Source organism: Budorcas taxicolor, chromosome 11, assembly GCF_023091745.1.
Source record: "Budorcas taxicolor isolate Tak-1 chromosome 11, Takin1.1, whole genome shotgun sequence".
Taxonomy (NCBI): Eukaryota; Metazoa; Chordata; class Mammalia; order Artiodactyla; family Bovidae; genus Budorcas; species Budorcas taxicolor.
The window spans coordinates 51650965-51673735 of record NC_068920.1 but is presented as its reverse complement, the minus strand read 5'-3'; the positions used below and the strand labels follow the sequence as shown (position 1 = coordinate 51673735).

Sequence of the window (22771 nt, the reverse complement as noted above, 5' to 3'; positions counted from 1 at the left end):
TTGGCTCTCCCCCGGGAGCGCCTACAACAAAAGGGAGCCCGAGACCTTGCCAAGAGCCAGGCAGACCCCTGCTGGCAGGTGGGGGCCCCGTGGCCGCGCAGGAAGCACCTTGCCCAGAGGCCCTGTCCCCTTCCCCTCTCAGGCCCAGACGCAGACCCGTGCTTCCTCTCCCAGGGACGCCGAGCCTGACCGGAGGGTGGGCGGATGCTCAACCTGCATCCCTTCTCAGGCCGCAGCTCTCTCTAGAGAAACAAAGGCTTCCTTTCTGTGAAGGGCCGACGAGACTCCCGAGCCGTGAGGATGGGGAAATCAGGGCGCTTTATTGACGGTGGCAACATACACGGCCCCACGCTTAGGTGCGCGGGCGCGGTAGGGCCCGCGCCCAGGCTGTGTGCTTCCCCTCGGGGCTCCCGGGGGCGAACTTCTCCTGCAGCTTCTTCCACGTGCCTTTATTCATCTCCTTAAACTCATCCAACGTATCTGCAAAAGGAGAAGACAACAAAAAACAGGTGAAGTGCAAAATCATTACACAGGCTGGCCTCAAGGGCTTTCGCCATACAGGCATGCCTCTCTTCACAGAAAAAAGGATGTGCACAGCCCCAACTTCTGAGAAGCGAGCCAAGCAGGGTAACAGACAAATATCGCGAGTGTGGATGAGCACTGGTGTGCCGAGACCGCATCCTGACAGCGGCCTCTGCTCACGTGGTCCCCATGCAGCATCCAAGCAGGGCCCGCTCTGCCCAACCTGAGCCAGGACACGGCGCTGCTGTGTCAGCTTTGCAACCCACGCATCCTGAGGCTCGACACAAAACTTGACCTGAGCCACAGGGGCTGTCTCCGTTGTACAGATGTGGGGACTTGAGGCAGAGTCGGGTAAGGGAACCTGAGCAGGCTCCACGGCAGGAAGCGGCAGAGCTGGGGTCTGAACCCAGGCACTTACGTCCACCCACACCACGGGGATGAGCAGACACCCTCGACTCCAGGAGGGAGCTGGGCCTGGGCCCCCGTCCCCACCCACCATTTCCACACTGGGTCCCCTCAAGCAATCAGGTTCCTCATCTGTGAAGTGGAGACATAAACACCTTCCTCAGAAGTTGGGAGCTGTATTTTGGAGTAATTTCACTGATTTCTGACTGCTGGGTCTTCGCTGCTGTGCGGCCTTTTCTCTAGTTGCAGTGTGCAGGCTTCCCACTGGGGGCGCTTCTCTTGTAGCAGAACACAGGCTCACGGGCTCTGGAGCACAGGCCCAACAGTTGTGGCTCGTGGGCTTACTTGCTCTGAGGCACGGGGGATTTTCCAAGATCAGGGATCGAACCCGTGTCTCCTGCATTGCTTCTGCATTGACAGGAGGATTCTTTACCATTGAGCTTCCGGTGAAAAGTGAAAAGCTGCTCAGTTGGGCCTGACTCTTTGTGACCCCATATACAGCCCCTGGAATTCTCCAGGCCAGAACGCTGGAGCGGGTAGCTGTTCCCTTCTTCAGGGGATCCTCTCAACCCAGGGATCGAGCCCAGGTCTCCTGCATTGCAGGCGGATTCTTTACCAGTTGAGCCACCAGGGAAGCCCCACAGGTTGTGACCTTTAAAGGAAATAATGGAGGTGATGTGCTTGGCACCTGGCCCACATTCAAGAAAAGGTGGCCATCTTCACAGACGTGAAGGCGGCAGGAGGCAGAGGGGCCTTCATTTAGAAACACATCCACCCCTCCTCCCCACCCCTCAGCGACCAGGGCAGGGCTTCTCAGTCTCAGCACCAGCGAGGTTTAGGGCCAGGGAGCTCTCTGTTGCAGGGCAGACCTGGCACTGTGGCAGCATCTCAGCCTTGACCCACCGGACGGCAGTAGCAAACTGCCCCTTCCTGCCAAGCCTGGCAGCTAACACGGTCTCCAGGCGCTGCCAGTCCCCCTTCGAGGCAAAATCGCGCCCTAGTTGGGAACCACTGGTCTAAAGTCTCTCCAGGGCTAAAGTTCTATGATACCTAATTTTACTTATATTTTAAATTTAGATTTTCACATTAATATTCATAGCCTGGATTTCCATTTCTTAATGAAACTTATGGAGAAAAAAGAATACCTGTTCTGAACAAAAAGGTAACTTACATTATTACAATTATTGTCAGTGGACTCCCGACTAAATTAGGACCTGCACTGTACCCCAGCCACGAGCCCAGCATCCTACCCCGACTTTTCCAGAAGTCCAGACTGCCTCGTGGGGCACAAAACGGGATGCCGTGGGCTCCCTGTCCCGACAAGCCCTGACGCTCCTTCAGAGACTCCGGGGACCCCACCCCAGGGTGGACACACTCGGGACGGACACGGCGGTCACATGTCAGCGTTTCCAGGCCCTCAGACCCTCACTACAGACAGCGCAAGGTGCTCTCCGGGCCTGCCAGAGGAGACAGTCGGTAACCTGATTCCAGAGTCACAACAGAAGTATGAGGCTTGCTGTGAAAGCTCATCAGCCAATTTCCCAAGGCTGAGCTCCCCGCCGTCCCAGAACAGGCTGCGGCACAGGCCAGTTGGGGAGGTCTTGCGTCTCCCCTCTTGGCGTCCCTGTTCTCCCCCAACCTAGCGTCCCGAGGGTTAACAAAGGGCAGAGGCTGAGCTTCTAGAATTCCTTTCTATTCTGATTTCAAGTTCAAATTTTGCTTAAACTCTTTGGGGTCCTCACAATAACACTGTGCATCGAAGCTTGTAATTACATGGGCCTGGGGACATGGGGATATATTCACTTGGATATACATAAAATTGCCAATTAAGTAATTCTGCCTGGCCAAAGTATCTTTACCCTAGTTTTTCAGAGAGTACTGTAATAAAAACAGGATCAGGGTCAACACACAATGGCAGATGACAACACTAGGTCTTAATCTGTTCAGAAGGCTAAGAGTTTTCTGGAAGCCTAAATCCTCAAACCTTAGTGGCTGAAGGGTATCAGAGAAATAGGAAACAGAAATTTCTAGAGTACCAGAAGGCAAATGTTTCAGGGCCATGGCCTCCCAGAAAAGGTTAGCCTATTTTTAAATGCAGTGTCCTTGGCAATAAAAATAGTAATTTTCCAGAACCTGCCTGTTTCAACCCAGGCTCCCCCTGCCACCACCTGCCACGTGCCCCTCCAGTGACAATGGAGATGGGGAAGAAGGAGGGGCTGGGCGAGGCAGGGTATTTCCTTTCTTGTTAATCAGGGTCTGTCAAGGACTCCAAAACAAACCTAGTTAAACCCGTATCTAACCCGCAGTCCGTGTCCCCATACACGTCCACTGAATGGCTTTTTGTTTTAATTAAAACCCTCATTGTTTATAAAGCCCTCTTAGGACCATAAAAATAAAATTATTTTCCTTCCATCCTGATTTCAACTACTTCCATTTGGCAAATACATATTCCCCTGTTCCCTGCTGCCCAGTCTTGAATTTAAAAGCTCTAAAGATAAATTTGCTTTTTTTAAATAACGCCTTTGACCTTCTCCATATTCTATGACCAAAAAACATGAGCCCTGTAGCTTCAGAATTTCCTGTGGGCTATTCCACAAGACTTTCCATCAAGCAAAGCTGTCTTATTAGATGATTCCCTGTGGCCACTCAAAAACCCATTTGCAAACCAACCAGAAACAGCAGCAGCTGCGCTTCCCATACCTGTAGACAGGATCAGCTTGTACTCTTCCAGGGACAGGCCGCTGAAGCTTGTGTCTCTGGGGCGAGGGTACTGGTCACAGGGGCAGAGAGGAAGCGGGGAGAGATTAGTTTCATGGCACACCCAGGGCCCACATCGTGGAGAGAGGCGAGCTCTCAAGGGCAGGCCCTGGGTGTCCAGAGGCCAGAGGGAGGGGAGCAGCGCCACCTGGAGGCCACACCAGCGCCATCCCGGCTCTGAAGCGAGCTGGTGCCTGAGCCTCTGGAGACCCAGGCTGGGTTGGGAGGGGCCCCCCGGCAGTGCCATGCTGCTGCTCCCAGACCATACTTTGGGTCACGAGGATTTGGGAGAAATCCCCTTTTCATGCAGACTAGGCCTTCGGCCATGTGTATTTGTGGAGTTACTGAGCACATTTTTCAAGACTGGGGAAGAAACAGTGGAATTTGACAGCAGACACGTCAGGGCTGAGGAGAGGCCCAGCGTTTTCTGACAGGACTTCCTGGTCACCTCAACTTTGTCACCAGTGTGGCAGGAGGGTGGGCAAATCTGTGCGAGACCCAACAGCTGTCAGACACGCCCAGAAGCACCCCCTGGCATACAAAACGTGGCTTTTCTTCAAAATTGCCAACAGCTTTCATTTAGGTGATTTAAAAGCCTCTACCAAGTGCCTCAGTTGGCTTGAAATTACTGGTTACATTTGAAAGTAGCAAAATCACAATTCTACACAAAACATCATATAATCAGATTTCCCTCACTCTTACTGGCTGTCTCCAGTCAGAGGGCTGGGGACAGAAAAGCCTGTGGCCCACTCACCTTGTGTTTGTAGTAGTTTGAATGGAGGCGTGCCAAGCTCTCGAACATCTGATCACAGGCTTCAGGCTCTGCAATCTGAAAAACAAAGAACCCTGAGAGAGTGAGCAAACGGGCCCTGCCCGAACCCAGCCTGCAGCGCATACCTTGAGGAAGGACCCCACCTAAGCCAGGCCTTCCCAGGAAGCAGGCCTGCAGTGTATACCTTGAGGAAGGGCCCCACCTAAGCCAGGCCTTCCCAGGAAGCAGGCCTGCAGCTCTGCGCTGGCTTCTCCGACCACAGGTCCTGCTGTCAGAAATCTCCTTTTAGGAATAATGATTCCACCTCAGCAACCCCCCAACCTGCAGAAAAACTCAACTGGCAAATCAACATTTGTGGGGCACCCGTGATGTGTGAATCAGCCAGCCACCGAGGCGGGAGGCATGCAGTAAAAATCCAACATTGGCAGGAGTGCCGGGGGCAGTGCGGGCCGCGAGAAGGCAGAGCAGGCGCGTTCCCGCGTGCCCCAGTGGTCGGCAGGTGACGGACGTGGGGCTAAGCAGGGCTCTGCAGAAGGCACAGGAGTTGGGGAGGGTGGAGCGGGCCTTCCCGGTGGAGGGGCCGCCTATGCCTCAGAGCGGGCCGCCTGGCTGCGGGCCTGAGCATGCACGGGAACAAAAAAGAGAGCTTTTTGAGTTAAACCTTCACAATACAGATTCTCTTATGAAAGGCCAAAAAAAAAAAATCATCTGAACTTTCACCTGTGGTGAGTAAGGAGCTGCTGAATTTGTTTTAGGACGAGACAGGTGCACTGAGGAGAACCGAGAGCGAGAGGCAGTCAGGCGCTGTGAGGAAGGGCGGGGCAGAAGGACGCCCTGCAGACAGAGGAGGAAGGTGGCCCCGGGGAATTCCAGCGAGGAAGGGCGACACACGGAGGAGACACGGGCTTTCCCCTTTCATGCCTCTTCCTAGTTTTCCCTTCCTTCTGCCTTTGCCAGTATTCAGCTACAGTTCCTTAGGTCGTTCTGCCAAGAATTCTGAAAGCTCCCCAGGATGAAACTTTCTCTTCAATATTTTCTCCCAGAATTTCCAACTTAAATCCTCTCTCGAAGAAGAAAGAACATGAATAAGTCAGCAGGTAAGTGTTAAAAAGGGAGCTCTGCTCTGCCTCCAGGTGCGCGCCAGATAGCATCCCCACTTTACAGCGGACAAAGAAGACAACCCGTCGCCGAGTCCTCCTCGCTCCACCCCCAGGTCAGGCCACCTGTCAGCGGGACGCCCGGGCAGCCATGTCAGAAGAGAAGAGGTGAGGGGCTGCGGAGGCAGCCAGGGTTTGCTGAATAATAACCAAAGGCACTATTTGAATGGATCAGGGTTAAAGGGCTGAAAAGAAAGAACGGATGGAAAAACAGGAGGCTGGTGACTGAGTTCTGATTCCCCAAGGCAGCGCTTTCAGACAAAGTCCAGCTGGAAAAGAACCTGCAGCGCGCACTTTGCGGGAAGAGCATTTTGAACGTTCTGTCTTGGCAGGGAGTGCAAAACCAAGAGCTAACCAGACAGCAGATGAACAGAAGGCGCAAGGCGCAAAAGGAAAAAGAGTAACACCAGCCAGACTTCTAGCGACGGCTGTGTAGACTGTCACAAGGCAATTGGATGGATGTGTTCACTTCTAAACTGACGAGAACTCCGGTACGCCTCGCCCATGCTGGAGCAGGTGTCCGTGGCTGTGGGCAGCAGCAGGGTCAAGCCACCGTGTCTGGATCCCGTCACTTATGAGCTCTGGGGTATCGGGCAAATCATCCTCTCTCTCCTGACACTTAATCTCCTGAGAATGACGACATTCTCTCATATAACCACAGAACCATGAGCAAATTCAGGACATTCAACATTGACACAACACTTCTATCTATCCCAGCGTCCATATTCCAACTCTGTCAACTGTCTCAGTAAAAATCCTTGTAGGAAAACAGTACTTTAGGCCCAGGCTCGCCTCCAGCACTACCTGCCACATTTCTTTCTCTTGCAGCCAGGACACCTCAGCCTTTCTTTGCCTTTCCTATATTGACATTTTTGAAGCATACTGGCCAAATTAACGCTTCTTTTAAAAGAAAGATAACGATATTCCCTATTTCTGAGGGTGATGTGAGAGTAAGTGGGGTAACGCCTGAACTGCTCTGAATTCAGGGCCTGGGACGCTAGCGACGGTGGTTACTATTAGCAGTCAACAGTTACAGTAGACACAGGCCTTCACTGCACTAAAATCAGGTGAAAGAGAAGACTTCAGGATGAGCCCCGCGACAGCGGAGTGAGGGCGTGGGGAGGGCACCTCAACGCCACTGGCGGAGCCAGAAAGACCCACCTGGGATCCTGGCGGGGGCAGGTAGTAGCCCCCACGGGTCGGGTGCCCTCCAGGCACGGGGCCGGCTCGTGCCCACGTGGAGGGGACATCGGTGGATCAGTGCTGCTGGTACGGCTGAGGCGGAAGTGACTGCCGAAGCTCCGCTCCAGCCCTGGTCGAACCTCCAGTCCTGACCCTGATGGCTCTCAGTGGGCCCCAAGTGCTCCACGGTCACCCCAGCAGAGATCACACACCGACCTGTCTCTGCCAGGCGAGTGGCCGCCTGCAGCACCTGTTCCCCGCCTGTAGGCCCCGCGTCCTGACCTTCCCCTCCTGCACCACTGACCACTGTCCCAACCCAGCTCTCACAGTGTGACTCTGGCCAGCACCCCGCCTGGCTCCCCCGGGCACAGACCGCCGGCATGCTGCACCCTCCCCAGTCCCAGCTCCCACCAGACCCTCGCCCTCAGGGTCCCGCCAGCAGGAGTCCCCGCCTGCCCCTCCTCTGAGTGCGATGGTGACAGAGGGCTGGAGGCCTGCTCAGCCACCTCCCCTGTACCCTGGGGGGAGGGCAGGGGGTCCCCTTGCTGCCCAGCGCTTCCCACCTCTGGCAGAGCAGGAGAGTAGAGGGGAGGGACAGGGAGGGGAAGGGGTCACCCTGCAGTGCACCGTTCAAACAGCAAGGCGACCCTCTGGGTTCCCTTGACCTTTCAAAAGTCTTTCAGTGTTAAAAAGACAGTCTCCCAGACACTTTCCGTAACGTCTGGAGCTCACTGAATAATCTGACAATCACCTCTAAATGACCAACCACCAAAAAATGAACTTGTCACTCAATTTCCCACTTGAGGTCAGAAGGTGTCTATACAAGGCCGTAAAGGTAGCTCAGTGGAGGTGATGGGAGCTGAGCTATGGCAGTTTCTGGCCAGTTATTACCGCCTTAGCAGAGATGGAGCCACGGCCAATTCTGGGGTTCTAGTCACACCCAACCCAAGCTCGGCAATTACAAAATAGTCTTATTTACTACTTAAAAGTACATCTATAGAAACAATTCTCTAATTCCAGAAGCCTTACCACACGCCCACATCCTACACTTTATTCACAGATTTCAGCACAAACACTGAATTCTGACACACTTTCCTCTGATGAGGTGTATTGTGCACTTGAGGAAACATTCTCACAGACAATCTTTAAATTACCTGATTCTGATTCGCACCTAATGAGATTACGGACATTTCAGGACTAATAGCAGCACTGGGTTTGAAAAAGGCAGCAAGGGATACTGTGGGAAATCCAGCTCTGCCCCCTAAATGAGAATGGGATGGGCGTTCAGCTGACAGAGTGCCCTCGAAGGCTCTATTTTCGCTGCCTTTGCATTTCCCCTGCTCGGTTGTCAGTAAATTTCTCTTCACCATATTAAACTTTTATACATACGAATCCACACAGCGGCCGCAGGCACTGATTTCGATTTTCAGAACTGAGTTTCGGGTGGCGACAGCAGCTGCCACAGCGGCCCCTGTTCTCGTCACACAAAGGGATGCATGAGCACTTTCGGGAAAGGGCGCTGCAGATTGCTTTGCCAATTAAGGTAGGGCTGGATTCAGTCCAGGGGGATCTATGAAAAAAGGTTTCCATGACTTGGTAATGAACTTCCGAAATGAGTTCATCCCGTTATGGGAGTCTATTCCCTTGAGTTCAACTGAAAATCTTTCTTGAGCACCTACTATGTAGAGTGCTCTGCTAGGCGGCTGCCAGGGGACATAAAGACCCAGCCTCAGCTCCAGAGAAGTTGACGATCAAGCTGAGACAAGATACACACACAATAAAAATCAAAAATGACCAGGACAGACTGTAACTGAGTGCCAGAGTTACAGGAGATCAGAGGCAGAAGCTAGAGAAGAGGCCTGGTTCCCACGGCAGGTGTGGCAGGGAAGGTTTGGGTTTCACTGCAGTGACAGCTGAGTGATACAGAGTCAGAGGCGCTCACTTCGAGGAGTACAGACTTCAGAGCTGGACTCGGTGGAATGGGGATCAGAGGGACTGGGAAGAAGAGGCATGAAAAACCAGGGACAAGCACGGTCCAGGGTCGTAAGTGGCTGCAAGGAGTGCTTCAAGGCCTGGGAAGCCACCAGATTCCTGACAAACCCTGTGTCTGCGCCTTCAGCCACAGGGCACGAGGTTCTCAAAGGGTAAGAACCACCGAGGGGCTTCCCTGCTGGCTCCACCTGCTGATGCCAGAGACACGGGTGTGAGCCCTGATCTGGGAGGGTCCCACATGCCGCAGAGCGACTGAGCCTGTGCGCCACACTGTGAGCCTGTGCTCCACAGCCTGAGAGTCGCACCCCCCGAGCCCACACGCCACAACCCCCGAGCCCACACGCCACAACCCCAGAGCCGACATGCCACAACCCCCGAAGACCATGCGCCACAACCCCCGAAGATCACATGCCAGAACCCCCGAGCCCAGGCGCCAGAACCCCCGAGCCCACGCGCCAGAACCCCCGAGCCCACCTGCCACATCCCCCAAAAATCACGCGCCACACCCCCAAAGATCACGCGCCACAACCCCCGAGCCGACATGCCACAACCCCCGAAGACCATGCGCCAGAACCCCCGAGCCCACGCGCCACAACCCCAGAGCCGACATGCCACAACCCCCGAAGACCATGCGCCACAACCCCCGAAGATCACATGCCAGAACCCCCGAGCCCAGGCGCCAGAACCCCCGAGCCCACCTGCCACATCCCCCGAAAATCACACGCCACAACCCCGAAGATCACGCGCCACAACCCCCGAGCCCACGCGCCACATCCCCCGAGGCCACACGCCACATTCCCCGAGGCCACACGCCAGAACCCCCAAAGATCATGCACCACAACCCCCGAGCCCACGCACCACAACCCCCGAGCCCACGCACCACAACCCCCGAAGACCACGCGCCACAGCCCCCGAGCCCACGCGCCACCACCCCCGAGCCCAGGTGCCACCACCCCCGAGCCCAGGCGCCTCCAGCTTGAGCCCAGGCGCCTCCAGCTTGAGCCCAGGCGCCTCCAGCTTGAGCCCAGGCGCCAGAACTCCACGTGCCCTAGAGCCCATGCTGGGCACAGAGAGAAGACACTGCAACGAGGAGGCCGTGCGCTGCAACCAGAGACAATCCTGAGTGGCAACAAAGACTCGGCACAGCCAAAAACACCCACTGGGGGCAGAGATCAAGATGGCGGAATAGGAGGATGTTGAGCTCATCTCCTCCCACAAATATATCAAAATATCTCCATGTGGAACAAGTTCACAGAATACCCACTGAACACTGGCAGAAGATCTCATATAACCAAAGCTGTAAGAACAATCACCATATAACTGAATAGGATGAAAAAATAAAAATAAAAGGAATCAGGACAGGAGAAAGCCTTCATTTCAAAGGGAAAAGGTTCCCTTACCCTGGGAAGCCCCTTCACTGACTGGGAGGCCCATTGGAAGACAGGGAGCCTCAGAGGAGAGTGCAGTGCCGGCCTGTGGAAGGCAGGAAGAGGGAGACAAGCAAGACAGCGCGGGCAACCTTGCTGTACTTCCCAGCCACCCAGGACACACGCCTGCTGGCGTGGAGAATGGCTGCGGCAGGCACTGGGCCTTCAGAGGGCTCCCCTGGGCTGTGCAGAGGCAGCCCACAGGGCCTGCAGTGTGGTTTGAGCTGCAATGGCAGGGGGGTGGTGCATGTCAGGATAGAGCCCAGGTCTGCCCCAGAAGCCACCCCTTCAACGTGGGGGTGGGGACGGCACGAACCCGCCACAGCAACCTTGCTCTCAGGTGTCGCAGTGGGCACGGCTCTGCCCCGAGCTCTGGGAGTGTGCAAGGGCCAGTGGCTTGCCCACAGGTTGGGGCAGGGCTGCAGTCTGAGCTGACTCCTGGCGGGTAAGTGACCAGCAAATTTATGCCGGCAGCAGCATCTAGGGGCCATCTGAACCGATTAATGGCACCCCCCCCCAGCGGAGGCAGGGCTGGAGCAGGCATACAGGGGAGCGGGGCTGACATCTGAGCTGATTCCTGGTACTCCCACAGCAGAGGTGGGGCCAAGGGCAGCGCCAACAACAGTGTGCTCTGAAAGCATGCACACAGGTGACAGGAAATGCCCCGGGGCACACGTCCCGGGAGACAACTCCTGCGGAGGCACACACAGCAGCTCCTTTTCCAGTGGGGCACGCCAGTCCCACCGACCTCACACCACGGCCTGCAACTGGATTTGGGGCTTCTACTCCAACAGCTGGGGACTAGACCCTGCCCCTAACAGGGCTGTGACGAGCACAAAGCAAAGAGGAGGCCCTGCCCAGCACCCAGGGCAGGCTGTGGTCACCACAACAGCAGCCACACTGCCGTCAAGGGGGCACGGGCCAGCACACGTGAGGAAAGACACGGCAGGCATCCGTAACAAAGCAGCCCTCACACCAAAAATACTCGACTCACACAGGCCACACAGGGATGGTCCCATTTAAAACCAGCTGCTCATGATCACAGCAGATGACCGTTTTCTCTAGATTCAGAGTCACAGTAATCTAAGTAAAATAAAAAAGCAGAGGAACCATTCTCAATGATAAGAGCAAGAGAAATCCCCTAAAAGGCCAAGCAACGAAACACACCTCTCCAGTCTACCAGGTGCTGGGTTCAAAAGGAAGGTAAAGAAATGGTGCAGGAGTTAAGAAAGGCGATGGACAGAAATGCAGATAACTGTCACAAGGCGCTAACCTCAGATAAAATGGCAACCCACTCCAGTACTCCTGCCTGAGAACTACTCAGACACAGGAGCCTGGCAGGCTACGGTCCACGGGGTCACAAAGAGTCAGACACGACTGAGCGACTAACACACAGTGTTAGATATGCAGGTGATACCACTCTAATGGCAGAAAGTGAAGAGGAACTAAAAAGCCTCATGATGAGGGGGAAAGAGGAGAGTGACAAAGCTGGCTTAAAGCTCAACATTCAAAAAACTAAGATTAGGGCATCCAGTCTTCATGGCAAACAGGTGGGGAAAAAGTAGAAATGTTAGGGAAAGCACACTGACTCAAACTGCCCACCCTGGCCAGCCACCACAGTTTTACGACAGGAGGCCCTGGTAAGGAACACGGAACTAATAAGCCACCACCAACAGGGAAAGTTTGGGAAAGGTCAAAAAGGGACACCATGTGCCCAACCACCTTCCAGAATCCTTCTCTCTGGCATCCATCTTGGCTGAACAAGCGTGCACCACCAGGAAGGACTCTGAGTCAGAACGACTGGCTAAAGACAACCCGGAAGCTAATCCCATCACCATAAAACCGGAGACTGTGAGCCACGTGGCAGAGCTGTTCTCCTGGGTCCCCTCACCCCACTGCTCTCCGCCCGGGCGCCCCTTCCCAATAAAGCCTCTTGCTTTGTCAGCTAGTGTGTCTCCTTGGATAATTCATTTCCAAGTGTTAGACAAGAGCCCACTTCGGGCCCTGGAAGGGGTCCCCCTTCCTGCAACAGAGACAGTGGCAGACTTTATTTTGGGGGGGCTCCAAAATCACTGTGGATGGGGACTGCAGCCACAAAATTAAAAGACACTTGCTCCTTGGAAGAAAAGCTATGACAAACCTTGACAGCGTATTAAAAAGCAGAGACATCACTTTGCCAACAAAGGTCCGTCTAATCAAAGCCATGGTTTTTCCAGTAGTCATGTACAGATGTTAGAGTTGGACTATAAAGAAAGTTGAGCGCCGAAGAGTTGATGCTTTTGAACTGTGGTGCTGAAGAAGACTCTTAAGAGTCGCATGGACAGCAAGGAGATCAAACCAGTGAGTCCTAAAGGAAATCAACCCTGAATATTTATTGGAAGGATTTATGCTGAAGTTGAAGTTGCAATACTCTGGCCACCTGATGAGAAGAGCTGACTCACTGGAAAAGACCCTGATGCTGGGAAAGACTGCAGGCAGGAGGAGAAGGGGCAAACAGAGGATGAGATGGTTGGATGGAATCACTGACTCAATGGACATGAGTCTGAGCAAGCTCTGGGAGATGGTGAAGGACAGGGGAGCCTGGCGTGCTGCAGCCCATGGGGTCACAAAGAGTCGGACACGACTGAGGGACTGAACAACGATGAACATAAAGAAGAGGCAATCAGAATCAGAGAACTCAATTGCCAAGATGGGAACGAAGCTAAAGGCAGTAACAGCAAACTAAGTAATGCAGAAGGATGAATAAGTGATCTGGGAGACTGTCAACCACGAACCGGCATTTGCCAAGAGCATATCAACTGAACACCACCACAGGCCTTTGCCATCTGCCTCTGTGGAGACGGGACCCCGAGCTGCTGCAGCTGCTGACCTTCCACACGCCCTGAGGGGAGTTCAGGGTGGAGAGGGGGCACTCTATGCTCCAGGGCAGCTGGTGGAGCAGGTCTTTAGACAGTAAGGTGTTTGCAGGAACTGATTTTACAATCCCAACCCTTGCATCTCTTCATATCTAGAAAAGCACCAAGTCCCTTCATGGTGACATCAGCTCCTCTTGACGAGCAGAAATCCTTTGGTAAAGTAAGCACTTAATTGCATTGAACTCCCCCTTCACCAAAATCTTATATATTGACCTAACCCACTGCCTCTTTGCAGCAGTCTCTCAGAGCTATCTGAGAGAGCTATCTGAGAGATAGCTATCAGAGCTGTCTCCCAGCAGTCCTCCTTTTGCCCCAAATAGAACACAACTGGCAACTCTCACATTATACATCTTTTTAGTCAACAAGGCAAAATAACAGAAATCAGTTAGAACGGCAGAAAGACAAATGGAAAAAAAAAATGAAAGCAACACATAAGCCTTATGGGATACAAAGCGTGCCAATCTATGCATAAGGATTTGAGAAGAAGAACGTTAAAGAAATTATGGCTGAAAACTTGCCAAACCGGACGAAGGAAACAGATATAGAAGTACAGGAAGAGCAGAGGGTTCCAAATAAGATGAACCCGCCAAGACGTATCATAATTAAAATGGCAAAAGATAAAGAGAGAACTCTTCTAGGCAGCAAGAGAAAAACAAGAGAGTAAGTTACAAGGGAACCCCCATGAGTATCAGCTGATTTCTCTGTAGAAATTCTGCAGGCCAGAGGGAGCAGCAAGATATATTCAAAGTCCTGAAAGGCAGACACCTGCAACCTAGGGTACTCTACCCAGCAAGATCATTATTTACAATAGAAGGAGAGAGAATGGATCTCTCAGACAAGCACAAACTAAAAGAATACAGCAATACTTAGCCCTATCCTGAAGAGAGTATTGAAAGGTCTTCTCTGAAGAGAAGAGAAGCAAGAACCTTTAGGAAAGGGAAAATCACAATAGAAAAAGCAAAATATATGAAAGGATTGTAGATCACTTCAATAAACCAAAACATACATTAAAATAAAAAAACAGAAAAAAAATTTGTGAAAGCAATTATAACCACAGTGAACAACAAAAGGATGAACATGAAGATGTAAAACAGGACATTAAAATCACATCATTCTTATTTGGGAGAGCGGAATAAGAAAGTGTGGATTTTTTTGTTTTTGATGCATTTGAGCTTATACGACTACTGGTCTAAAGCAAACAGGTACCATCAAACCATAAAAGGAAAAACGAAAAGAAAGGAACAAAGCAGCAATATAAAGTCAACTGGAAAACCAGGTTTAGAATGGCAATGAACACATACCTAGAGATAATTACCTTAAATGTCAATGGACTAAGTGCTCTGATCAAAAGACACAGAATGGCAGACTGGGTAATAAAACAAGAGCCTACAGCATGCTAAACAGCCACTTTAGGGCGAAGGATAAGCACAGACTGAAAGTGAGAGGATGGAAAAACTATTTCACGCAAACAGAAACGACAAGAGTGGGGGTCACAGCATCGTAAGACAAAAGAGACTTTCAAACAAAGGCCATAAAGAAAGATGCCCAGGGACACCACATAATGATAAAAGGGTCGATACAAGAAGAAGATATACTTAGTAATACATATGAACCCAATATAGGAGCACCTAAATAAATAAAACAAATTCTAGCAGACATAAAGGGAGAAACTGATGGGAATACAATACTAACAAGAGATTTTAATGCCCCTCTGACACCAACCAGTAATGCTGAAGAAGTTGAAGTTAAACACTTCTATAAGACCTACAAGACCTTCTAGAACTAACACCCAAAAACGATGTCCTTTTCATTACAGGGGACTGGAATGCAAAAGTAGGAAGTCAAGAGATACCTGGAGTAACAGGCAAATTTGGCCTTGGAGTACAAAACAAAGCAGGGCAAAGGCTAACAGAGTTTTGCCAAGAGAACGCACTGGTCACAGCAAACCCTCACAAGAGAAGACTCTACACATGGACATCACCAGATGGTCAATACTGAAGTCAGACTGATTATATTCTTTGCAGCCAAAGATGGAAAAGCTCTATACAGTCAGCAAAAACAAGGCCAGGAGCTGACTGCGGCTCAGATCATGAACTCCTTATTGCCAAATTCAGACTGAAATTGAAGACAGTAGGGAAAACCAGTAGATCACTCAGGTACGACCTAAATCAAATCCCTCACGATCACACAGAAGTGAGAACTAGATTCAAGGGATCAGATCTGACAGTCAGAGGCCTGGAGAACTAGGGACAGAGGTTTGTGACACTGTACAGGAGGCAGTGATCAAGACTATTCCCAAGAAAAAGAAATGCAGAAAGGCGAACCAGTTGTCTGAGGAGGTCTTACAAACAGCTGAGAAAAGGAGAGAAGTGAAAGGCAAAGGAGAAAAGGAAAGATACACCCATTTGAATGCAGAGTTCCAAAGAACAGCACAGAGAGATAAGAAAGCCTTCCTCAGTGATCAGTGCAAAGAAATAGAGGAAAACAACAGAACAAGAAAGCCTAGAGATCTCTTCAAGAAAATTAGAGATACCAAGGGAACATTTCATGCAAAGATGGGCACAATAAAGGACAGAAATGGTATGGACCTAACAGAAGCAGAAGACATTAAGAAGAGGTGGCAAGAATACACAGAAGAACTGCACAAAAAAGATCTTCATGACCCAGATAACCACGATGGTATGATCACTCACCCAGAGCCAGACATCCTGGAATGTGAAGCCAAGTGGGCCTGAGGAAGCATCACTACGAACAAAGCTAGTGGAGGTGATGGAATTCCAGTTGAGCTATTTCAAATCCTAAAAGATGATGCTGTGAAAGTGCTGCACTCAATATGCCAGCAAATTTGGAAAACTCAGCAGTGGCCACAGGACTGGAAAAGGTCAGTTTTCATTCCAATCCCAAAGAAAGGCAATGCCAAAGAAAGTTCAAACTACTGCACAATTGCACTCATCTCAGACACTAGCAAAGTAATGCTCAAAATTCTCCAAGTCAGGCTTCAACAGTACATGAACTGTGAACTTCCAGATGTTCAAGCTGGATTTAGAAAAGGCAGAGGAACCACAGATCAAATTGCCAACATCTGCTGGATCATCAAAAAGCAAGAGAATCCAGAGAAAATCTACTTCTGCCTTATTGGCTACGCCACAGCCTATGACTGTGCGGATCACAACAAACTGTAGAAAATTCTTCAACAGATGGGAATACCAGACTACCTGACCTGCCTCCTGAGAAATCTGTATGCAGGCCAGGAAGCAACAGTTAGAACTGGACATGGAACAACAGACTGGTTCCAAATTGGGAAAGGAGTACATCAAGGGTGATATTGTCACCCTGCTTATTTAATTTATATACAGAGTATATCATTCGATATGCCGGGCTAGATGAAGCACAAGCTGGAATCAAGATTGCTGGGAGAAATATCAATAACCTCAGATATGCAGATGACACCACCCTTGTGCCAGAAAGTGAAGAAGAACTGAAGAGCCCCTCAATGAAAGTGAAACAGGAGAGTGAAAAAGTTGGTTTAAAACTTAACATTCAGAAAATGAAGATCATGGCATCTGTTCCCATCAATTCATGGCAAATAGATGAGGAAATAATGGAAACAGTGAGAGACTTTATGTTTTGGGGCTCCAAAATCACTGCAAATGGTAACTGAAGCCAAAGACGCTTGCTCCTTGGAAGAAAAGCTATGATCAACTGAGACAGCATATTAAAAAGCAGAGACATTACTCTGCCAACAAAGGTCCATCTAGTCAAAGCTATGGTTTTTCCAGTAGTCATGCATGGATGTGAGAGTTGGACTCTAAAGAAAGCTGAGCACCGAAGAACTGATGCTTTTGAACTGTGGTGTTGGAGAAGACTCTTGAAAGTCCCTTGGAGATCCAACCAGTCAGTCCTAGAGGAAATCGACTCTGAATACTCACTGGAAGGACTGATGCTGAAGCTGAAGCTCTGATACTTTGGCCACCTGATGCGAAGAACTGACTCACTGGAAAAGACCCTGATGCTGGGAAGGATTGAGGACAGGAGGAGCAGGGGATGACAGAGGAGGAGATGGTTAGATGGCATCACCAACTCGATGGACATGAGTCTGAGCAAGCACCGTGAGTTGGTGATGGACGGGGAGGCCTGGCGTCCATGGAGTTGCAAAGAGTTGGACACAACTGAGCGACTGAACTAACTGACATCAACGGACAGATCTCCCAAATGGAAAACCAATAAGGCAACAGAGATCCTAAATGACGCAAGAGAACAGTCAGACTTAACTGATATTTTCAGGACAGTATATCCGGAAAATCAGAATACACGTTCAAGTGCACGTGGAACATTTTTAGGATCGATGACTTACTAGGACGTGAAACAATCTCCACAAATTTAAGGGGACAGAAATCATTCCAAGCATCTTTTCTGACAATAACAGCATGAAACAAGAAATCAACCAAAGAAAGAGAGACGGGAGGAAAAAAAAAGATTACACTGAGACTGAACAACAGGGTACTGAGCAACCGACGGGCCAGTGACAAAGTCAAAGCGGAAATTAAAACAAACCTTAAGACAAATGACGATGGAGATGCAGCCAGACAAAACCTACGGGACCCGGCAAAAGCCATTCTTGGCGGAAAGGTCACAGTGATGAAGGCATTCCTCAAAAAACCAAGGAAAAATATCAAGTTATCCAACATACCGCTTAAAAGAATTAGAAAAAGAAGAACAAACAAACCTAAAGTCAGAAGAAAAGAGACTGAAAGCCTCTGGCTAGGCTCACCAAGAAGAAGAGAGAGGGGACCCAAACAAAGAAAACAAGAAATGAAAGAGCAGAAACGACAACTGACGTCACAGAGGTGTACGAAGTCGAGAGAGGATACCATGAACAATTATCTGCCAACAAACTGGATAATCTAGAAGAGATGGATGTTTCTAGAAACACACAGCCCACCAAAACTGCATCAAGAAACAGGTCATTTGTTTTGTTTTTTGGTTGCACTGTGTGGCTTCTGGCATCTTAGTTCCCTGACCAGGGACTGGACCTGGGTCATGGCAGTGAAAGCTCCGAGTCCTAACCACTGGCCACCAGGGGGTCCCCAAGAGGAAATAGGTAATTTGAACAGACCGATCACTAGAAGTGAAACAGAAGCTGTAATATAAAAAAGCTCCCTGCAAACAAAAGTCCAGGGCCAGATGGCTTCACTAGGGAATACGACCAAACATACACAGAAGAACTTATACTGGGCCTTCTTGAATTCTTCCAGGAGACTGGAGAGGAGGGAACACTCCCGAAGCCATTCTATGAGGCGACCATCACCCTGACACTAAAACCAAAGGCACCACCAAAAAAGAAAGCCACAGGCCCACGTCTTTGATAAATATAGATGTGAAAATTCTCAACAGAATACCAGCAGCACTTCCCTGGGGGTCTCGTGGTTGAGAATTTGCCTGCCAATGCAGGGGACACAGGTTCGATCCCTGGTCTGGGAAGACTGCACATGCTGTGGGATGGCTAGCCTTATGTGCCACACCTACTGAAGCCCGCAGGCTTTAGAGTCCGTGTACCGCAACTACTGAGCCCGTGTGCCGCAAACATGTAAGCTCATGTGCTCTAGAGCCTGTGCTTCACAAGAAAAGCCGCTGCGATGAGAAGCCCACACACTACACCCAGAGAGCGCTCCCTGCTCACCAAAGCCAGAGAAAGCCCATGCACGGCAACAAAGACCCAGCGCCGCCAGAAATAAATAAATGTTAATTAAAAAAAAAATACCAGCAAACCAAATCCAGTAACACATAAAAAGGATCGCACACCATCATCAGGTTGTATTTATCCAAAGTTAACAAGAATGGCTCAACATACGCAAATCAGCGCGCTGCTGCTGCTGCTAGGTCACTTCAGTCGTGTCCGACTGTGCAACCCCATAGACGGAAGCCCACCAGGCTCGCCCGTCCCTGGGATTCTCCAGGCAAGAACACTGGAGTGGGTTGCCATTTCCTTCTCCAATGCATGAAAGCGAAAAGTGAAAGTGAAGTCGCTCAGTCGTGTCCGACTCTTCGAGACCCCGTGGACTGCAGCCCACCAGGCTCCTCCGTCCATGGGATTTTCCAGGCAAGAGTACTGGAGTGGGGTGCCATTGATACACCCCATAAACAAAAGACAAAAATCACATGATCATCTCAATAGGTGCAGAATAAACATTTGATAAAATTCAATGTCCACTCATGATTAAAAACTCCTATCAAAGCAGGTATAGAGGGAACATATCTCAACATAATCAAAGTTTACTTATGACAAACCCACAACCAATGTAATACTCCACAGTGAAAAGCTGAAAGCGTTCCCACTAAAACCTGGAACAAGACAAGGATGTCCACTCTTACCACTTCTATTCAACATAATATTGGAAGTCCCAGACACAGCAATCAGACAAGAAAAATAAAAGGTATCCAAATTAGAAGGGAAGAGGTAAAACTGTCACTGTATGCAGAAGATATGATCCCCCATACAGCAAACCATTAAGATTCAACACAAAAACTTCCAGAGCAGATAAATGAAATTAGCAAGGTAGGGCTTCCCAGGTAGCTCAGTGCTGAAGACCCCGTCTGCCTACGCAGGAGCCGTGGGTTTGATCCTGGGGTTGTGAAGATCCCCTGAAGAAGGAAATGGCAACCCATTCCATTATTTTTGCCTGGGAAATCCCATGGAAGGGTAGCCTGGCAGGCTAGTCCATGGGGTTGTAAAAGGGTCAGATACGATTTCATGACTAAATGACAAAAACAAAGCAGGATGCAAGACTCAATGTACAGAAATCAACTGGGCTTCTCTACACTAACAATGAAACATCAGAAAGTAAAAAAAAAAAAAATCCTGTTAAAATCTCATCAAAAAAACAAAACATCCTAGGAATAAACCTGACCAAGGAAGTGAAAGACATATACGCTGAGAACTATAAACACTGTGAGAGGAAACTGAAGATGATTCAAAGAAACGGAACTATATCCCATGCTCTTGCACTGGAAGAATTAAAACTGTTAAAATGGCCATGTTATCCAAAGCAATCTACAGATTTAATGCGGTCCCCATCAAATTACTCATGATATTTTTCACAAAACTGAAATAATCCTAAAATTTATCTTTAACCATAAAAGGCCCAGAATTTCCAAAGCAATCCTGGGGAAAAAGAACAAAGCTGGAGGCATAACCTTCCCTGCCTTCAGACAATAATACCACAAAGCTACAGTAATCAAAATAGTATGGTCTTGGCACAAAATCTGACATGTACATCAGTGGAACAAAGTAGAGAGCCCAGAAATAAACCCATACACAGGTCAATTAATCTTCTACAAAGAAGGTAACAATATACATTGGAGAAAAGACATTCTCTTTAGCAAGTGGTGTTGGGAAAGCTGCACACCCTCCTGTAAATCAATGACGTTAGATTACTTCCCCATACCACACACAAGAAGCTCAAGATGGCTTAAAAAGTTAAACCTAAGACAGGATACTATAAAACTCCTAGAAGAGACATAGACAAAAGAAGAAATAAACAAGCAGGACCTAATCAAACTTACAAGCTTTTGCAAAGCAAAGGAAACTATAACAAAATGAAAAGACAAGCTATGGACTGGGAGAAAATACGCCCAAACGATGCAACCGACAAGGGCTTAACTTCTAAAATATACAGAACAGCTCATACAACTCAACAATAAAAAAACACACAATCCAACTGAAAAATGGGCAAAAGACTAAACAGACATTTCTCCAAAGAAGTAATACAGATAGCCAATAGGCACATGAAAAGATGCTCAACATCGTTGATTATTAAGAGAAATGCAAATCAAAACTAAAATAACGGATTACCTCACGGGCGTCAGAATGGCAGTCATCAAAAAGCCTACAAACAACAAATGCCGGAGAGGGTGTGGAGAAAAGGGAGCCCTCCTTCACTGCTGGTGGGATCAGCCCCTAGGGAGAACACTATAGAGTTTCTAAAACACTAAAGAGTTGCCACACGATTCAGAAATCCCACTCCCAGGAATGTATCTGGAAAAGACTAGAACTCTACTTAGAAAAGATGCTCGCACCCCATGTTCCCATCAGCCAAGACGCGGGAGCAGCCTGAGCGCCCATCAGCAGAGGAGTGGACAGAGAAGACGCAGTGCACACACGCACTGGGGTGTTACCAAAAAAGAATGAAATAAGGCCACCTGGAGCATCATGGATGGACTTAGAGATTACCACCCTAAGTGAAGTCAGTCACAGAGAGACAAGCATCACTTATCTGTGGAATCTAAAAAATGATGCAAATGAACCTATTTACAAAACAAAAACAGACTTACTGCATAGAAAACCATCTTAAGGTTCCCAAAGGGGAAGCAGGGGAGGGACAAATTAGTTTGGGATGAACAGATATACAGTACTGTACCTAAAACAGATAAACAAGGATGACTACACAGCACAGGGAACCATATCCAGTATCTTGTAGTGGCTCCTAAGGGAAAGGAATCTGGAAAGAACATACATATGTATGACCGAGTCGCCTTGCTATATACCTGAAACAAACAGACTGTAAATCAACTATACTTGACAAAAAGAACTGACTACATCACGGCCAGTTTAGGAGGCGGCGGGGAGAGGCCCTCGCTGGGCCGGAGCAGGTGCTGGGGTCCGGTGCCGGGGGGACACAGGCGGTCAGAGAAGAGCGAAGGCCTCACCAAGCTGCACTAGTCCAGGAGGCAACAGGCAGGCCCTCAGGTCTCTGGGGGCCACTGGCAGCGGTGGGCAGTCTAGCTCTCCAGTGGGCGCACCTACACCTCTGAACACGCCTAGAAAACTGCCAAGCCTTGGTCTCAACACCACCTTAACTCCCCCCCGCTCCATCAGAACCAGGGGGGAAAAGAGACGGAGATACCTGCATTCCCTCTCAGGCCTAGTTCCATAATGGCCACTTTGCAGTGGGCTCAATATTACAACTAAAAAATTGCACAATCCACCCTCAGGTCATGCCTCAGTCACCAGAGGAGCCACACGGTGGGCGACGCTGGATGGCGGCCCCTGCCAGCAGACGCCACACTGAGCCACAGACCCAGGCCTTGACTGGATGACAGAGAAAACCTTTCAGTTCCCGTCTGAGGAGTTGGATGTATCACCTACATTACCGCCACCCCCAAAAAAGTTCAACTCCTTTCAAACGGGGCTGCTATTATTTCAACTTGGGTATTTAACAGAACTCCCTGGTGGGTGAGCCCCTTCCTGGGTGGCTCCTCCGAGCTGAGCCCCGTTCTAGTTAAGTGGGCGCTTCCAGGAAGCCGCCTGTGTGCCTAATGAACTCATTAGAAGGGCTGGCGCCTTCCCCTGTACTTAAGTCAACAATTACTCTTGTTTTGCCACCTTCTCCCGTGTTGTGATTCTTTTATTAATCTCTTGGTGCTACAGGGAACATGCATGCTCTTAAGGAAACTGGATTGAAAGGAGGCAAAATCCATAAACATTAACTTTAAAAAACTGCACAATAGAACAGAGGATGAAAGAGGTGTTAAGCAGTGTTCTCTCTTCCTACCAACCCCTCCCTCTTGGTGGGCTGAGGGTGGAGCGGACCATGAGATTCCCTAGAGGGCAAGCTGCAGGGGGACAGATGGAGGCGGCTATTT

At 49.8% G+C, this 22771-nt stretch overlaps 1 protein-coding gene across 1 annotated transcript in view; it reads right to left on the bottom strand.

The window, feature by feature from the left end:
* Positions 1-299: 299 nt before the first annotated feature.
* LOC128056657 (inositol hexakisphosphate kinase 3-like) overlaps positions 300-22771 on the bottom strand; it is a 62698-nt gene continuing 40226 nt past the window's right edge. Inside the window, exons 6-8 of the mRNA XM_052649464.1 lie at positions 4439-4513; positions 3628-3697; positions 300-480 (exon numbers count right to left, since the gene is read on the bottom strand). Coding sequence (XP_052505424.1) covers positions 353-480; positions 3628-3697; positions 4439-4513 — 273 coding nt within the window. The 3' untranslated portion in view covers positions 300-352. The remainder of the gene's footprint in view (positions 481-3627; positions 3698-4438; positions 4514-22771) is intronic.